General features: G+C 36.5%; 1 protein-coding gene across 1 annotated transcript in view; it reads right to left on the minus strand.

Annotated features, from left to right (window-relative positions):
* The window catches only part of NPAS3 (neuronal PAS domain protein 3), a gene marked incomplete at its 5' end in the record, with an annotated part of 876143 nt that overhangs the window by 581688 nt on the left and 276943 nt on the right, over positions 1–17512 (minus strand). Inside the window, one exon of the mRNA XM_011999525.1 lies at positions 11746–11990. Within this exon, the coding sequence (XP_011854915.1) occupies positions 11746–11990 (245 nt within the window). The remainder of the gene's footprint in view (positions 1–11745; positions 11991–17512) is intronic.

Genomic DNA, 17512 nt, shown 5'->3' on the forward strand with positions numbered 1-17512 from the left:
AATATGCTTTAATTACAAAACATTACTGAAATTTAAGTATCTGTAGTGCTTTAGGAAGTTATTACTATGAACTCACTGAATTGTAGTGTCTTCTAAGCACTTATTACAGTAGCCTCCAACCTTGGAGCACTCAGCCAATACCTGGTGACTGACTGCTCCCAACAGGCAACAGCAGAAGACCACAGGAGCTATTTCCTAGTGACTGTATTTGGTTTCTTGAGTATAAGTTGTGAAAATTATATTATGCTATATAATTTGGTCATATTTATTCATTTTATATAGACATTGGTTTTGGAGATATGTTAAATTTTACCCACAAAAGACTAGGTTAGATTTACCTATTTTATTCATTGTATTGCTGATAATACCAATAGATATACAAATCTCAAACATCTTATTTCTAATGATTTTTAATGATGGTTAGAGTCACAACATACTTTAAACCATCAATTGAATCAGGAAGACAACCAATGAATTATGTGGAAAAATAAATCAAAACTATTAATTAACCTAACTGATCAGTTGTTTGATTAGCTAGGTCAAAATAACCAAATAATAGTCCTGTGTAGACAATGTTTTCATCATGTTTCTCTTCATTAAGATCATGCATTTAAAAAGACTATGTGAAGAGCCTTAGTTTGGATCATTTGCTATATTAAAGTGAGAAAGCTGCCAAAAGTAATAAGCCAAATGATACTACTGATTTAATATGACTTTTCACTTAATTTTTTTAGTGATATACGCAATGCGTATACATCTACAGCTAGCTATTGAAACATGCCAACATCACATTCCTGGCTGGTACATAATTTAGTCATGACAGCAATCATAACAAATAGACTTACGTATATACATTAGCACCGAAGATGACTTTTTAAAAAACATATTACCAGCCATTCATTGTTACTGCGATGTTTTAAACAAATACAAGAATCAACCTTTTATAACTCAAAGTATGCTTTCTACCATAATGGATTCTAAAATAGGTACCTAAGTCCACCTCCAGTTCTAATGGTCTCGACAGGAGTTGGTCATCTATGGAATGCATGCGGGTCTAATCTAGCCTGCCACCTGTTTCTGTACCATCCACAAGCTAAGAATGTATTATCCTTGTTATTTTAATTTTTTGAATAGTTGAAAAAACTCATAAGAATATTTCATGACATGTCATAATTTGATTTTAATGTCCACAAATAAAGTTTTATTAAAACAGCCAAATGCATTCTGTTACAACTTGTCTAGATAGCTACTTTCGCACTATAAAAGTAGGGCTGAGCAGTTGCAGCAGAGACCTTATGGCCCACAACGGCTAAATTATTTACTGTCTGATCCTTTACAGAAAACATTGGCTGACTCCTGTCATAGAACTCTGTAACTAGTTTTTTATCTTGGCTTTCTAACCTTCCTCTTTAGGCACTCTTTGACCAAGATTGGAAGAATAGAAAATGTAATACTAGTCATAACCTTGGCAAGAAAAAGAAGGAGATTAACCAGAGCAGGCATCTGTGCTCATGTATAACTCTTAAATGGAAATAATTTACAAACTTTAAAGAAAACTTATGTATGACTCTCTATGGCAATAGTTCAGTTATAAAGTTTTAAGCAAACTATGTAAACAGACTAACCAATTTCCTCCCTTCCATTTCCATTGATTGATATTGTAACTGTCAGTTAATCACATTTCCTAATACGATCAGCCATGAAGCACTTTAGAATGTTGAACGTTTGGGGACTCAATATTGACCAGTTAGAAAGGTAGGAAAGTGGGAAAGAACAAGTTTCCATTTGGACAGAGGCTTGTTTTTCTGATGTTTCTATCATCAGAGTGAACTCTAGTGATTTTTTTAAAATAAAACTTTTATTTTGAAACACTTTTAGATTTATAGAGAATTTCCTGTAGTGATGCAAAGACACTACAGAAAGGTCCCATCTATGTTTCAGCCAGTTTCCTAATGCCTTCTTAAAATTATTATTTTCATAGAATCGTAACTCCCATGCTTTTGAATGGCCTATGTTTTCTGAAGTTGGGCATTAGAGCAAATGTTATCATTTGCTCTAAAATGGGTCAGTGTCTAACATGAGCTAGATTTGTGGATAAATGTTCACATATAATGTAAATGGGGAAAAGGGATTCCAATCATAAGTGGCTGAACATAGAGAGAAAAGTCTCTTTATTATGGAAGAATATGTTCTAAACTAGGATTACAGAGACCCAAATTCTAGTTCCAACTCTGTAACTGACTTTGTTAAAGGACCAGGTGATCTGGTCTTTTAACAACAACAACAAAAAAACATCTATTGGCCTTCCTTTAGAATGCTGAGGTTCTGACATTTACTAACACACTACGGACCCAGAAAGAAAGTGAAAAGCTGCAGTCAATCAATATTCAAAGACACATTAGTTTTCACAGGTGGAGGTCACCACATGTTTACTAAGGCAGAGCTAAGACTTATGCACAGTATCTAGAAAGCTGTTTCTGAAAATTAAAGCCATAGTACAATTTCAATCATATAAAGCAGTCAGAGGTGACTCCTTCTTTGCTATGCTTATGAAATATTATCATCTGCAGAGCACTGAAACTATATATTGTGCTTTGCAAGAGGTGATAGGGCTAACAAAAACACGTTGAAGAATGCCAGTCCTGAAGAACAGAGCACATAAAGTTGAAAGTCCAAAATAAGTGAGTACAGTGCAGTATAATGCAAAACCACAAGACGTCGGGACTAAAATATTACATTATCAAGAACTGGTAGACTTTTTAAAATAAGTTGGATGTGATATAGAATACTAAGTGTGTTCCCTAAAGTTTTCTCAAGAGAGTAAATGCAAAGAAAAAGTGCATGAAGCGCTAGGTTCTTATTTTATCTTTATCATATATTTTGCATTTAACTTCTTTAAAACTTCATTATGTGCTATTTTATTTTCCTGTCTTATTTATAATGATTACACATGCTCAAATATTGATAATAAAAACAAAAAATTTTTAAGATAAGAAACAATGCCATATATTTTTGAACACATAGAAGGGAGATATGGTGCCTCCACGTACAGAGGAATTAAGCAAAAGAAGAGGAAAATAGAAATATCAGCAAAATATGAAGAGTTAGGGTATGTGGTTTTTGAAATTATTAATAAACCACTTCAAGAAACCTGATAGTCCAAGGAAGACTATTAGTCTCAAATATTTAAGACAATAATCACTAAATCCTTTCTGAGGAATCGGGACTTTGGATTAGACAGTAAGTAATCATCCAGACCAGAATCACTGACAAAAAGAAAACTGAGGTCTAGAGAGGGCTTTATGGCACCAATCACAGGGTATGTTTAATTTTCTTGAAAGCTGCCCTACCATTATTTATTGCACATTCGTTTCTCTATGAATTGCAAATATCTCCAAAGCAAAGGACTTAGAGGACTGACTTACTAAGAGAAGATACTCAGATATCTGTTGAAGGGACTTGAGTTCACACACCCAGAATACTCATGGTTTTCTTGAGACTACAGTTTTGTTTTGCTTTTGACATGGAGTCTCACTCTTGTTGTCCAGGCTGGAATGAAGAGGTGTAATCTCGGCTCACTGCAACCCCTGCCTCCCACGTTCAAGTGATTTCTCCTGCCTCAGCTTCTGGAGTAGCTGGGACTACAGGTGCCTGCCACCACACCAGCCTAATTTTTGCATTTTTTAGTAGAGATGGGGTTTCATCATGTTGGCCAGGCTGGTCTTGAACTTCTGATCTCAGGTGATCCACCTGCTTCAGCCTCCCAAAGTGCTGGAACTGAGACTACAGTTTAACCTGCGCCTCCTCTGCATGTACATCCACACGGAGAACTACGTTGACAGGGGAAGCCAACCACAGGGCAGGGACTAGCAGCTCATCCCGTGGGCCACACCTGTTTCTAGTGCCTACTCCACATCCTGCATAATTTCCCTTTGTTTTCACATTATTCCTATCATTCTCCCTCCATTTTTCTTCTGCTCTTCCTTTTTACTCTTCTTTTGCATCTTCCTAGTTTATGACTTAAACTCACCCATAGTTCTTATCAGTACTATATAACTCTGCTAATAGTAATCCCAAGATATAATCCTATTCTACACAATTCGACTTAAAACACGGTTAAATACTTACTTTCACAGGTATTGTACAAGGTTCTGGAGATATAAAAAGGAATAAGATGACCCAGGCTATTCCCTCAATAAGCTCACAGTCTCAATACAGAGACAGGCATGTAAAGAAACAGATTACAATGTAAGTTGATAACAAACCAACAGAAAAATGTAACAACACCCCAAAGAAAGAAATTACTAATGCTCTGGGGAAGCAAAGATTTGCATAAGAGAGTGACATCTGAGCTGGGATGTGAAAGCTGAACAGGAGTTCAAGAAAACCCAACAGAAGATGTTGGGTCTCAGAATGTGATACTGCGAAGTACGGCACTTTGACAAGCTGAATACTTTGAACTGAAGGAGACTGGAAGGGTGTAAAAAGATATTCTCTCTGACCTTTTTTTTCCCTCCTTTCTCCTTCCCCTATTTCTTCCCCAAGGTGCATCATGCACAATAGAACTTCTCTCCCTCAAAGCAAGCCATAAAATCTAAGAAGACTATCTGCCCTCTCCTCTCCCCCCGAAGACCCTTACATGACAGGTATCATGCCCTGTACCCAGAGGAAGGAACGCTACACAGAGAGGCCAAGAAAAATCCGAACAAACAGAACCTGTTGGAATTCCCCTAAAGTTATCATCTTTAGGTCATGCCTTTTTTGTCCAGTCATATTTCTACACAGCTGTCCATTCTTCATCGAACCTAAGCATAAGAATATGTACTTCTCCCTGGGTCTCTGGGTCTTCATTTCTGAAAGCTCCCACGTCATGTAAAATTTTGATTAAATAAATTTTTTCTTGATAACCTGTCTTTTGTTATGGAAGTTTCAGCCATAACCCTTGTGATGGGTAAGGAAAAGTAATTATGTTTTTGCCCCTACAAAGCAAAAGAGCAATTCAGTCAGATGATGACATACTCAAAGGCACAAATTGAGGGGTTTTACCACTCAGTGTTGCTAGAGAAAAATGAGATAATAGTGGCAATAGAGATTGATTAATCTTGATGTAGAATGCAAAAGAGCACATTTGCACTCTTTTGCCCACATTTCCAAAGTCTCCACAAAAAATTCCTCATTTCTACTTCTCATTTTTAAAAACTTTAAAAAATCTTATTTATTTATTTATTTATTTATTTATTTTTTGAGATGGAGTCTCGCTCTGTTGCCCAGGCTGGAGTGCAGTGGCACAATCTCAGCTCACTGCAAGCTCCGCCTCTGGGTTCACGCCATTCTCCTGCCTCAGCATACCGAGTAGCTGGGACTACAGGTGCCCACCACCACGCCTGGCTAATTTTTTGTATTCTTGTTTTTTTTTGTTGTTGTTGTTTGTTTGTTTAGTAGAGACAGGGTTTCACCGTGTTAGCCAAGATGGTCTCAATCTCCTGACCTTGTGATCCGCCTACCTCGACCTCCCAAAGTGCCAGGATTACAGGTGTGAGCCACCACACCTGGCCTCTACTTCTCCTTTTAAAAAATGTTTAGAGACAAGCTCTCCCTCTGGGCAGCGGTGCAATCACAGCTCACTGTAACCTCAAACTCCTGGGCTCGAGGAGTCCTCTCACCTCAGCCTCCCAAAGTGCTGGGATTATAGGCGTGAGCCACCATGCCTAGCCCACTTCTCATTTTGGGCAAACAAAAACTACAGATTAAAACAATACACAAGTACTACCCTAGATAAGGTAAATTAAGTTACAGATTCATGTGTTTCATCTTTTATCTGTGAAACTGGCCATGTTTCTTTGCAGTATCTCCCAAGAGAGGTGCAATGTGCTTCCCTGCCCCTTGACTTTGGTCTGTGCCACGCAATCTGCTCTGACCCAATGACTGAACAGAAATGACCCCATGACAGTTCTGAGTCACACCATTTAGAAACATTGCATGTTTTTGTTCACCCTTCTTACAGCTTTGCCTCCATCACCACAAAAGAGCTACTTCCAAATAGCTGCTGCCTTCTAACATGGGACAGAGCTAGGCTGAACCCCCAGCAAGGAGCCAAGCCCAGCTAGAGCTGTGGCCCAAAGCAGAGGCACCCGCTGAGCCCAGTCTAGACTTGCCAACTCCCAGCCTAACCGCAGCTCCATGAGTAAAAGCTTGTTGTTGTGTGCCACTTAGATGTTGTGATTGCTTGTTCTCTGGCAATAGCTGAGTAGGACACCTGAATATTCACATATTCTCAGCCATCATTCTCAAAAATATGCTTTCTTCAAGTCACTGTCTGGAGCTGAGGGTAATCCTGAATACTCCGTTGTAGCAGATGCTCTGAAAACAATAGTGACAAGCCCAACTCTTGAACAGTGGCATGCAGCAAGATATCAACAATGCCATATATAATATTTTTCATGCTGAGTTAGATAATAATTCAATGATAAAGAGTTCACCTTTGTAGTCATCAAAGCTTTTCATGAAAAAGTGTAAAACTCCAAAGAATCAGAGTCTCAGAGACATACTCTCTTATCATGTAGCCTGCAATTGTCAGAAAGCCCTTCCTGCCCAGTGTCAAAGATAATAGTTCTGGGGAAATGTGGTGATATAAACATTGCTTGTCTTATCATGGTGTAAAATAAAATAACGTAAAAGGTTACTTCTTAAATGAGCTCCTTTCAGCAGTCATAACTTCATTAGAAATATACAAAAGTATAACAGCATATAATTAAAAAGACTTCCTGGAAGCATACCTAAGTAAAGGCAACTACATCACACTTCCACGTCCTAGTAAAACCCGGCACTCACTCCCAAAATAAACAACAATGAACATTGGCAGCTCAGCTTCTGAATGGTTCTGTTTCCATTGGGTACCACCACCTACTATGGATTGGGACAAACATAAGTAGAGATCAGAGCAGGGAGTCTGTTCCTCAGTCTGCTGAGGATGATGGAGGTAGGAAGAGGATTTAAGCAAGAACTGAGTTACCATCTTTGCCCTACTCATCTAGCCCTGTGGGAGGCTGCTGCTAGGATCTAAGGTGTACAGTCTGGGTTCTTCCTCTTACCCATGTAAAAAGACAAAAGAATGTCATAGGCTGGGTGTACATGGCCATGTACTGATTCTACGAACTTTCATCTCACATGGTTTTTTAGTAATGAGGAATATGACCCTTGCCCCAAAGCATGAATGTCACTTGGTAGAAGTAAATGTATGTCAGTACACAGGAAAACGCCAGAACAGGAACAGGAAAACCCCTGAACTGCTTAGACCAAGATGACCTATCACTCAGTCTTAGAATCTCTACCTTTCTATAGAAACAGAATCCATTTCATAAAATGCTATCTAATTTTGGGGGACAACATTGTAGCAGTAGTTTAGTGTCACTGTGAGTATGACCTATACTCAGTTACACTACACTATGATTTAAAATAAATCCATTTAACATCATTGCTTTAGTAAGAGTCTAGTCTTTGGCTAGGGAGAGCTAATATGCTGCTTAAATACAGGCCTGCAAGTCTCTCCTCTCAGAAATATCTACTTAATTCACAATAGATGCCCAAAATAGTGAAGGGAAATTCTATGAAAACAGTGAAGTTCTTCCCTAATGTGTTCAGTCAATTTTAATCACCAGTTATCTTGCATATTTTTCAACTGTTCCTTTCCAAAGACTAAGAATTTCTTATACTTTACATATTTTAGCATTGTTGCCTGTCACACACATAGGCAAATTGTTGTTTAAAAGCTGCCACATTTAAATTGAAATAAAACTTATGATTGCAACAGTAAATATTCCTAGATTAATAGAGTTGCAGCAGACGACAGACTCTTAAAATTGACTGAAGTCTGTGATATTAGAAAGACAGAAAATTTATCTAGTTTTAGCAAATGTCAAATCAGTGGCTATTGCTTTAAAGATTAATAAAAGATATAATGGTTTCTAGATAGCCTCTAAATAGAGATTACTATGAATGGAGAAGTGATTTACCAACAGTCACCACAATGAGATTTCTTTAAAGGTTACAATCATCAGTTATTTAGCTGAAACACTGCTGAGAATGCCTGGTCAATTCTTGAATAATGCATAATGTTCATTGTAGATTTGATCTGTATTATAACAATACAGATATTTCTAAAATAATGGAAAATACTATCAGTTACCTTCCAATTGCTTAACATATCATTTCCATGAAGTAATTGACTTGGGACATATTACATACTGTCACCTGAGTGTTCTTTCTGCAAGCATAACTTGTAATAATCTGTATACAATGGGAATCACAAAACAAACTCATCAACCTTTATAGACTGTTAAGAAAAGATGTGATGAATACTGCACAGGGCACAGTAAAGGACCTTTCTGAAGCCATAAATTAAAGTGATTAAATTTCTATACAGTTGTGTGGGACAAATTTAAATTTAAGCTTTGAAATTTAATTATTAACATGATCAACTCATCACATTAAAAAAATGCTGCCACCACAATGTAAGTACTTTTCATACAAATTTCCAAATGCCTTTAGGTTTATTCAAGAGATTGCTTGGAGAAGCATGAAGTATAATGTCTATCGTTTTATTGTTGGATTATGAACTGCACTTCACATGATGCTGCAGGCTATTTATATAAGCTTGTTTATCCATATGAACGTCTTCAAGGGCACAACATAGAAGACCTTAATAAATTAAAATGAATTTCTTTTGATGTTATTGTTTCATGAATGTTTGATCAGAATGAATAGCAGTTTTGCATTAAAGAATTAGAGTAAAGCAATAAAATGTACATATATTTTACAGTAGAATCAATTTATAGAAAGTGCTCCTTATATTTCTAGCTACTTTTGAGAGCCAGGGTAGACAGTAGGGAGTCACTATGTTTACATCTTCATTTCTAACCTATCACCAGTTTACTAATAGTGAAAGTGTACATGTACCAACTTAGATGCTCTGTCATCATCTGGATGGAATTTTAAATATAATAAAATCCGTTATCTCCTTCCAGGTTTCTAACCACACATCTCCACCACCCTGTTTTCTCTCAGTGACACTACCATGCCATTCCAGAAACTGCAACAACGTGGGGGCAACAACCACGTTTTATCTTCTTTTTATACATCTTAATCATAATAAGAAGTTAAAGAGTTGAATTGAAGGCCACAAAATAAAAATGAAGTATTATAACAGTCTGAAGCTGAGAAAATTCTCACCTAAAACGTTTGATGATGGTGATATAAAACAAATATTACCTGTAGGGATGACAAGAAGTGATAGAACACTAGACAGAAAGGCAAGAAAAGTGGATTCTTGCCTTAGATATGCTAACACTGAACTGCAAAGTCATTTCCACTTTATACTTGCCTCATCTAACTATCCCTCATAAAAGGAGGGAATAATTACATGTCATCTATACATTTGCATGCCTAAAAGGCCATGATTCTGGAAGTAAGCTAGACTATTACATCATAGACAAATGGACAAACAACAGAACCATCACATTTTTCCACTTTGGTAGCCATTACTGCCAAGAAAGCCTATTGACTACAAACACCTTTAACAATGAAAATAAACAAATAAAAATTTGCTGAGTTATGTTAAATAAATACAGGTCCATTCCATTATCTCATTTGAATAATATACTTTTGAACTTATATAATTGAAGAATTATTACATATTTTTCACATGGTATGGTTCCTAACCTGTTACCCTCATCCTTTCATCTTGTATGATTTGGAATAAAGATAGCCTGTGCCTCAAACTAGAGTGAAAAAAATGTGTCTAATGTATATTTACTAAAATTATATTTATATATTTAGCTTGGAAAAATTTGGTACTAATATCTATAATATGGTTTAGCTCTAAGTCCCCACCCAAATCTTGTCTCTAATTGTATTAATAATCCCACGTGTCAGGAGAGGGACCTTCTGGGAGGTGATTGGATCATAGGGGCCGTTTCCCTATGCTATCTCGTGATAGTGAGTTCTCACGAGATCTGATGGTTTAAAAGTGGCACTTCCCCCTTTGCTGTCTCTTTCTCTCTCTCACTTGCTGCCATGGTTCCTTGCTTCCCCCTTGCCTTCCGCCATAATTGTAAGTTTCCTGAGGCCTCCCCAGCTATGTGGAACTGTGAGTCAATTGTACCTTTTTGTTTATATATTATCCAGTCTCGGATAGTTTTTTATAGCAATGTGAAAACAGACTAATACAATCTAGAACATGAATTAGTGTGTTACTGAATTGGTATCTACAAGCTGAAGGGCAGAAGGGATGTAAAAGGACAGATCGAATGTGCCTTGCTTTATTTTTCCTGGGCTACCTTTGACTGACATCCTGTCCTTGAGAGGTACCTCTGTTGTGTGTTCTCCTCAATCTTTAAGTGTCATTCTTACACTCTAGAAAGTGGTCTGTAAACCATAGCCTATGGGACTAATTTTGTGGCTGCTGCCTATTTTGTAAATATAGTTTTATTGGAACATAGCCACATTGTTTTTTTTTACGTAGTGTCTATGGCTAATTGTGTGCTACAACAGCAGAATTGAGTAGCCCATTAAGCCTAAAATATTTACTAAATGGCCCTTTACAGAAAATGTTTGCCAACTGTTGCTCTAGAAGAAAATAACCTGTTACAATTAAAATTATCATTTTCCACCTCTAATATGCATAACACAATCCCCAAGTAACAAATTTACACTCTCACGGACACATATATGATCACAGCTCTTACCACAAAATTGTAAATAACAACTGCTTTTGACCCTTCATTTCAATCTGAATCCTACAAAAGATTACAGCTCCCCACTAGTACCCTTTCCTGTTATAGCCAAGAGTACAGGGACTTTTCCAAAGGTAGTTGGCAAGATGTAACAAAAGAAGCTAATTCTTCCCCAGAGGAAGTTGCCTGCAACTCCTCCAAATGCCCAGTTTTATTTAATTCTATCAAGTGTCTAGAAACAGAATGCGAACATAAGAATCTAGCAGATTCTTTAGGCCATACACCTTGAATAGAATACCCTTAAAGATAGAAAACCAATGGCCAACACCACATATACATCAATAAAAGTATGCATGCATATTTAAATGCCATAAATTACTAGGAATTTCAGGAACACACAAGAAAATACTGTCTTACGCATCAGAGTGAAAATGACCTAACATTTAAAGATACTAAGTTGTAAGAGTAACTGCATCAAGGATTAGAATAAAAAATATGTTTATAACTTTTAGGTAATATGTATATAGGGAAACTTGAAACACTAATACATAGATTGATTTTTGTTGGTCAATAAAATCTTTAACGTAAAATGTCTGCTAAGGATGGAAGAGCTCTGCTCCCTGCCTTTCTTTCGTTACTTAAGGCAGAAAATGTCAGCTCTATGCTTTAACAAATATGTCCGTACTCCACTCATGAAGAAGAATTTGTATGTAATTGTAAAACATAAATTAAACCCAAGAAGCATTTTAATGTGTCATTTCATTTTCGTTTCTCTGAAATCTTATATAAAGTGATAGAATTTTAGGCTGATAGACTTTTGAAAATAAAATAGAAAAATAAGAGGTTTATTTCACCTTCACATGGTGTCTTTCTCATGCAGAGTTCAGATTTCCACATTTGTATCCCTTTAAAGGATTTGATATGCAGGAAAAGAAGAAAGGATGATGGTAAACATTTCATCTTACAGACCCCTACAGACCATCATATTCAGACTGAACAGTGGCCTAAAACTTACCTTTTACTGATGTGTTAGGTGGAGGGCCTTCCATTCGCAAGTTCCACGGAGGGTCCCCCTGGTTAGCAAAGTCCCTCATTTTCAGATAGCTAATTGTAAGTCGAATGATGGATGCCTTGTCAAGCTGGCTGGTAATGGCTGCAGGAAGAGGCAACAACTTGGCCAATTCATAGAACTCAAAGTTTTCTTTTCCCCGGCGGGAGCGAGCAGCATCTCGGGATTTCTCCTTTCTCAATGCTTGTAAACTGAAATCAAAGGAGTGAGAACGTGTGGTTTAGAATATGTGACTTTGTCATCACTTAAATACTGCCTTCTTTGTATTTCCTTTTTTCCCACCAAAATTCTACCAAAAACTATTTCAAAATTAGAGAGTGACAGTAAAATGAGTTCCAGAAAACGTCCACGAAAGCCATAAACTCTAACTCTGGTCTTACATTTTGCAAACTCAAGTCCAATGAGTAAAAATTGTGTTTTACCTGTTAAGGTTTTTTTCCTCCAATTGTCCATGCATTGAGATGTATTTATTGTTCCTAAGACCTAACAGAAGGTTTACAGGTGTGGCTTGATATTATCAACTATAAGCAATTTATAAATTGGGCTTACATTCGTGTATCTATTTCAAACTAATACTTTTGTTCACTTAACTTTCATCAGTATGGGATCTTAATCAAAAGGAACTATTTTGAAAAATTCATTTCAATTATAATCCTGGGGAGCAGAAGATAAACACAAGTACAATTCACCTTGTCAGAATCAACAAATATGCTTCCAGCCCTCAATAAAGATCACAGCACATTCAGTTAGATGAAGAAAACATCATATTTAAAATGAAGATTTCAATGTAATTTCATAAATGTGCTGATAACTGCTTGATAAGAGAATACTTCTTTATTAATGGACATACATTAGTAGATAGATTTTCTAAGATACTAGAGAATAAAATATATTGCCCAAAGAAGTCAAACTTTAGGATAATATAAATTTAATGTTGAAAGATAAAGCTCTGTATGGGTTATTAAAATTCATAAACATTATAGACATATTACTTCCCAGAAGAGGCAACAGGTGGGATCCAGCATTTTCCTTCAACTATTCATGTGCATTTCTGTTTGAAGTTTGCTCACATTGCTGAGGGCAGAATCTGGCACAACTGAAGTTGTGTGTGAGCATCTGACAGGAGAATTCCACTTGCTCTGAATTGCTCTGCTTTGTGTCTGATGATAAATACATTAAAAAATCAGACCCCAATGATAAGTAGCTAGATAATATTTTCAGTATCAAGGTACCATTAAAATCATTTTTATGTATGCATTTTATTGAATTCTGAAAGCACTGTAAATATTTGAGTCTAGCATTCTTTTTTTTTTTTCATTCTGAAATAATAAGAAAGAGAAACAAGGAAGGAAGAAAGACCATAGAAAGAGATCAAAATTGACTCAGCAGTGAGGCTCCATTCTCTTTTAATATACTATGGAGAATAATATTCCCTATTACATTATAGGATTCCTGACATTGTTTCCTGGTGGAAACACTGTATTTTACTGCCGAAATCACACCTGAAATATCTTACTGAATATCTATGTAATCTAAGTAATGACATAATGCTCTGGTCAGATACTTGCTAGGCTAATACCCAACCAGTTTTATGTTTGCTCTATTAATAAAATAGTCTACATTAGCTAACAAATGTCTTTCTCAGAATTAGACAAGTTAATGTTATCATCTTCAGAGTAACAGCAGTCTCAGGTGACAAAATCTGTGTCCCTTGATACATCTCAAGCGAAAAAGTCAGGCAGAAACATTACTAATTTACAAGGAAAAGACATGTTTTATCACTTATTTCCCAATAACTGGGCCAACCTCCATTCAATTCTACAAGTGCTCAATTTTAGCTGGTTGAAAGCTACATAAGTGAGAGATGTCTTAGAATCTGACGAAGTGTAAGTACAACTAGGATCCAGGTTAACACCTTAGGATACAAGAATAGTTCACATTCCTCCCTTTACAGAATAAAAGTAATTTATCTACCAACATTTAAGTTAGCTGTGCCAAAAGAAACTATGTCTCTGGACATATTTTCCCTAACACTTGTACATAGGGGAAGGAGCAGTGGTTCAAGTTCAGCGCTTTATTCTTTTTGTGTTCTTGCAATTAAATACTACTCCAGAAGGTGGGCTAAACTTACAACTTTTCTTTTGGTTCAGTAAGTGACTATGATGGGGCTCTAGAGCAGGGGTTACGAACTCAAGGGCTTTCAGGGTTCAGGCAGGGAATGTCAGTGAGTGAAGAGGACTGGTGGGGACTGGGAGGAACTGAAGGACAACTCTGGCCAGGGGGTAGCACAGTTTGAGCCAATGCCGCTTTGGGGAAAGTCACACTTGGTGTCAGCATTTCTAGAGGACAACATCTGAACTTTTATATGACATTTCCCAATTTTGGTATTTTAACAAATTAAAGCTTTAAAAAGTCATGCAAGCCAAATAAAACATGTCATGGTCAGACATGGATCAGGGACTAATTTTACAATTGGGTAATAGTTAGGACAGACAATTACAAAAGTAGCTTCACATGATGTTATATGTAATTTTCCTTTATTCATGTCACTCAGAATGATCACAAATGTATTTATTTGTTACCTACGTAATATACCATAATATTTACATCTGGAATTTATTCAACTGAAGGAAAGTAGAGGATTAAGCAATTACCCTGAAATTGAAATTAATTTATAGGCTTATCAATAATCTAAGGAAAAAATTCATCTTCATATGGGAGACAAAGCCCAAGATCACAGGTATCAACTCAGTAGGCTATAAAGGATATATATTAGGGAGATGGCTTTTCTCCATCCATTCAGGGAAGGGGAGTAAGCAGACACTAATGCCTTTGGATGCCTTGCCTAACATGTTTTCTGATGTTTTACTACTTTTCTAAAACAGCACTGGTCAGAATTTACTTTATCTCTTCCTATCCTACCTCCTTGTTTTCTCTTCTCCACCTTGTCTTTTTCTTTTTTTTCTTTTCTTTTCTTTTTTTTTTTAACTCTAAGGCACACAGTGTCCCCCTATTAAAGTAATCTTCTTGGCAGTAATCTTAATAACAAAGGATTTCCATGACTCCCACATTGCATCATTATGCAGGGACCATAGTTTAGAAGACTTTCAGAATGATATCACTGTGTCTGTAATAAGTAGCAATTGGTTCTGTGGGCAACAGCAATAAAGCACAGCCAAAGGATTATAAAGGTTGTTGAGATGCTGGTGTAACAGATGAAGACAAAGACCTTAAGACAATGACACTCTAGATTGTGCCTTAATCTTTCACTTGTTTTTGTAAAGTAGGGCCTAGTTATAAGCAATCCCCAAACTGGATTAAGAACTATATTAAAACCCAAAATAAACTTTGTATGTGCACATTTTGTTCTAAACGAAAGTATTGTGGTTGTTATGTCTAGAGTACTAAAGATAGAATAGATTAGTTGTACATGAGTAAAACGTTATAGTGCCGATCTCTGCCATCTAAAATCTGATTAAACTTCAGACCCAAATAGTTACTCCCTGGGCCTAAACTTCCCATTGCTCTAATGTTCTTGCACTTAGATTACGAATAGCAGAAAACAGATTCTTCATGAATCCTCAGCAAATGAAAATTTCAACTCCTTTTGATGACTACATTATCCTCACAAAACATTATTGCCACCAACAAAAACAATGTCAATAATTTCAAAACACACATATATGTATGTGTGTATGTGGATATTATATGCATTATTGTGTGTGCATATAAATAGGTAGATAGATAGGAGAAATAGTAAATGATTTTCAGATTCTCAAAAGGCTAATCATCTAATGTCCATTATTCTAGGTTTTTTTTGAGATGGAGTCCCACTCTATCACCCAGGTTGGAGTGCAGTGGTGCAATCTTGGCTCACTGCAACCTCCACCTCCCAGGTTCAAGTGATTCTCCTGCCTCAGCCTCCCAAGTAGCTGGGACTACAGGCATGCACCACCGTGCTCACCTAATTTTTCATGTTGGCCAGGCTGGTCTCGAACTCCTGACCTCAAGTGATCCATCTGTCCACCTTGGCCTCCCAAATTGCTAGGATTACAGATGTGAGCCAACATGCCCAGCCTAATGTCTATAATTTCTTCTTATAAGAGAACGGATTGTGAAGCTAGCCAGCCTGGGTATAAATCCTGGTTTTGTTATTTACTAATTATATACATTTGAGGTGACTTCTATTGCCTCACTTTTTCTCATCTGTGAAATGGGATAATACTCTATAAGGCTGTTGTTAGAATTAAGTTAAATGAGTCTTTTTTTAATAAGATCTTTACAGTGGTGCCTGACACATAGTAATGCTGTATAAGACATGTTAAATGGAAACCTAAGCTCACTTCACATTGATTGTTCTTTCCTTCTAAGGCCTGCAATGCCCATTAATAGTGTGCACTCTCTTCTCACTAATTTCTATTCCTTGGTTCTGACATAATGCATTTTTCATTTTATTATAGTCCTCATTTTGTCTATGGTCTACTCATTGTATACCATAAGTATACTTAATGAGTTGTTCAAGTAATATATTTAATTAGGAGATGCTTAAAGATTTATACATTTTTTTGTGCAGGGTCATAAGGAGCCATTTTTTTAGTAAAATAACAGATAAAAGGTTACATTCAATTGCAGGACAAGTAATTTTGTTTATATTATAAAATGAACATCTAAACAGCTGTTACAAGAACAGATTACTCAGGAAGATTGTGAAAATGCCTATGGAAGGTTTTTAAATGGCAATGATAATTATTAATCAGGAGTATATGTGTACTCCTAGACAAGATGATCTTTCAAAATAGCTGTCAAAAGATCACAAACCTAAAAGTTCTCTTGAAAATCAGGCAAAGCCCCAGATCCAGGACCATGGAGAGCTCACCCAGGACAAGTGGTGCCCGGAAGTGGGGAAGCTGGACAGCAGCTGCCTCCTCAACCTCTATTTTTGGGGGCAAGGTCAAATCATGAAATTCTTTTCAAGCTAGAAGCTAGCAAAATATATTCCCAAAAAAGTTTTTTTAAAAAGGGTGCTAATGCTATCAAAAAGCCAATATTATGAAACTGACTCAGAATTTGCAATCTTTGTGAATCTACCACAAAGCTGGATAAGGGGTCAATTGTTTACTGGGTAACTTGTCCACAGTGGGAAAAACAGATAGCTTTGGACTTGATGACTTATTTAATTAAAAGAGGTAAGTTATCCTTTGTGGTTGATCAAATTTAGCTTTGAAAAATTGATTACTTCGGTTTCCCACTTCACAGAGATGGTTATAATGATTATGGAAATAATACAGCTGTACATCCACAGAGGATAACAAATATTAAAATAGGTAGCCACAGAGTATAGAAGCCAACTTAACCAAATATTTCTTCCTCTTCAGTGATATCTTCATAGCCATATTTTAATCAACTTTTAAATAATTTATTTTTATGAAGGAGGTTCAGATACTGACCTTATTGACAGATCCACACTACCTCTATGTAAAAATCCTTCTCCAAGCTATAGTTGGAACACGTAACACCTTCACGTAAACTTTTAGAATATAATATCTAGTCTTTATAAAAGAACATGGCAGGTTTTGGTTACCTAACTATAGGGTAAAGGAGAAGCAGGGTCAAAACCATTTTAAATTTTACCTTTTTAAAGTACTTCTAAGGAGTCACACAGACAGGTTTTTATGGATTTTCCTACTTGTTTTGCTTAGGAGAACCCAGCACT

The sequence above is a fragment of the Mandrillus leucophaeus genome, unplaced genomic scaffold, assembly GCF_000951045.1.
Source record: "Mandrillus leucophaeus isolate KB7577 unplaced genomic scaffold, Mleu.le_1.0 Scaffold596, whole genome shotgun sequence".
In the NCBI taxonomy this organism is placed as follows: Eukaryota; Metazoa; Chordata; class Mammalia; order Primates; family Cercopithecidae; genus Mandrillus; species Mandrillus leucophaeus.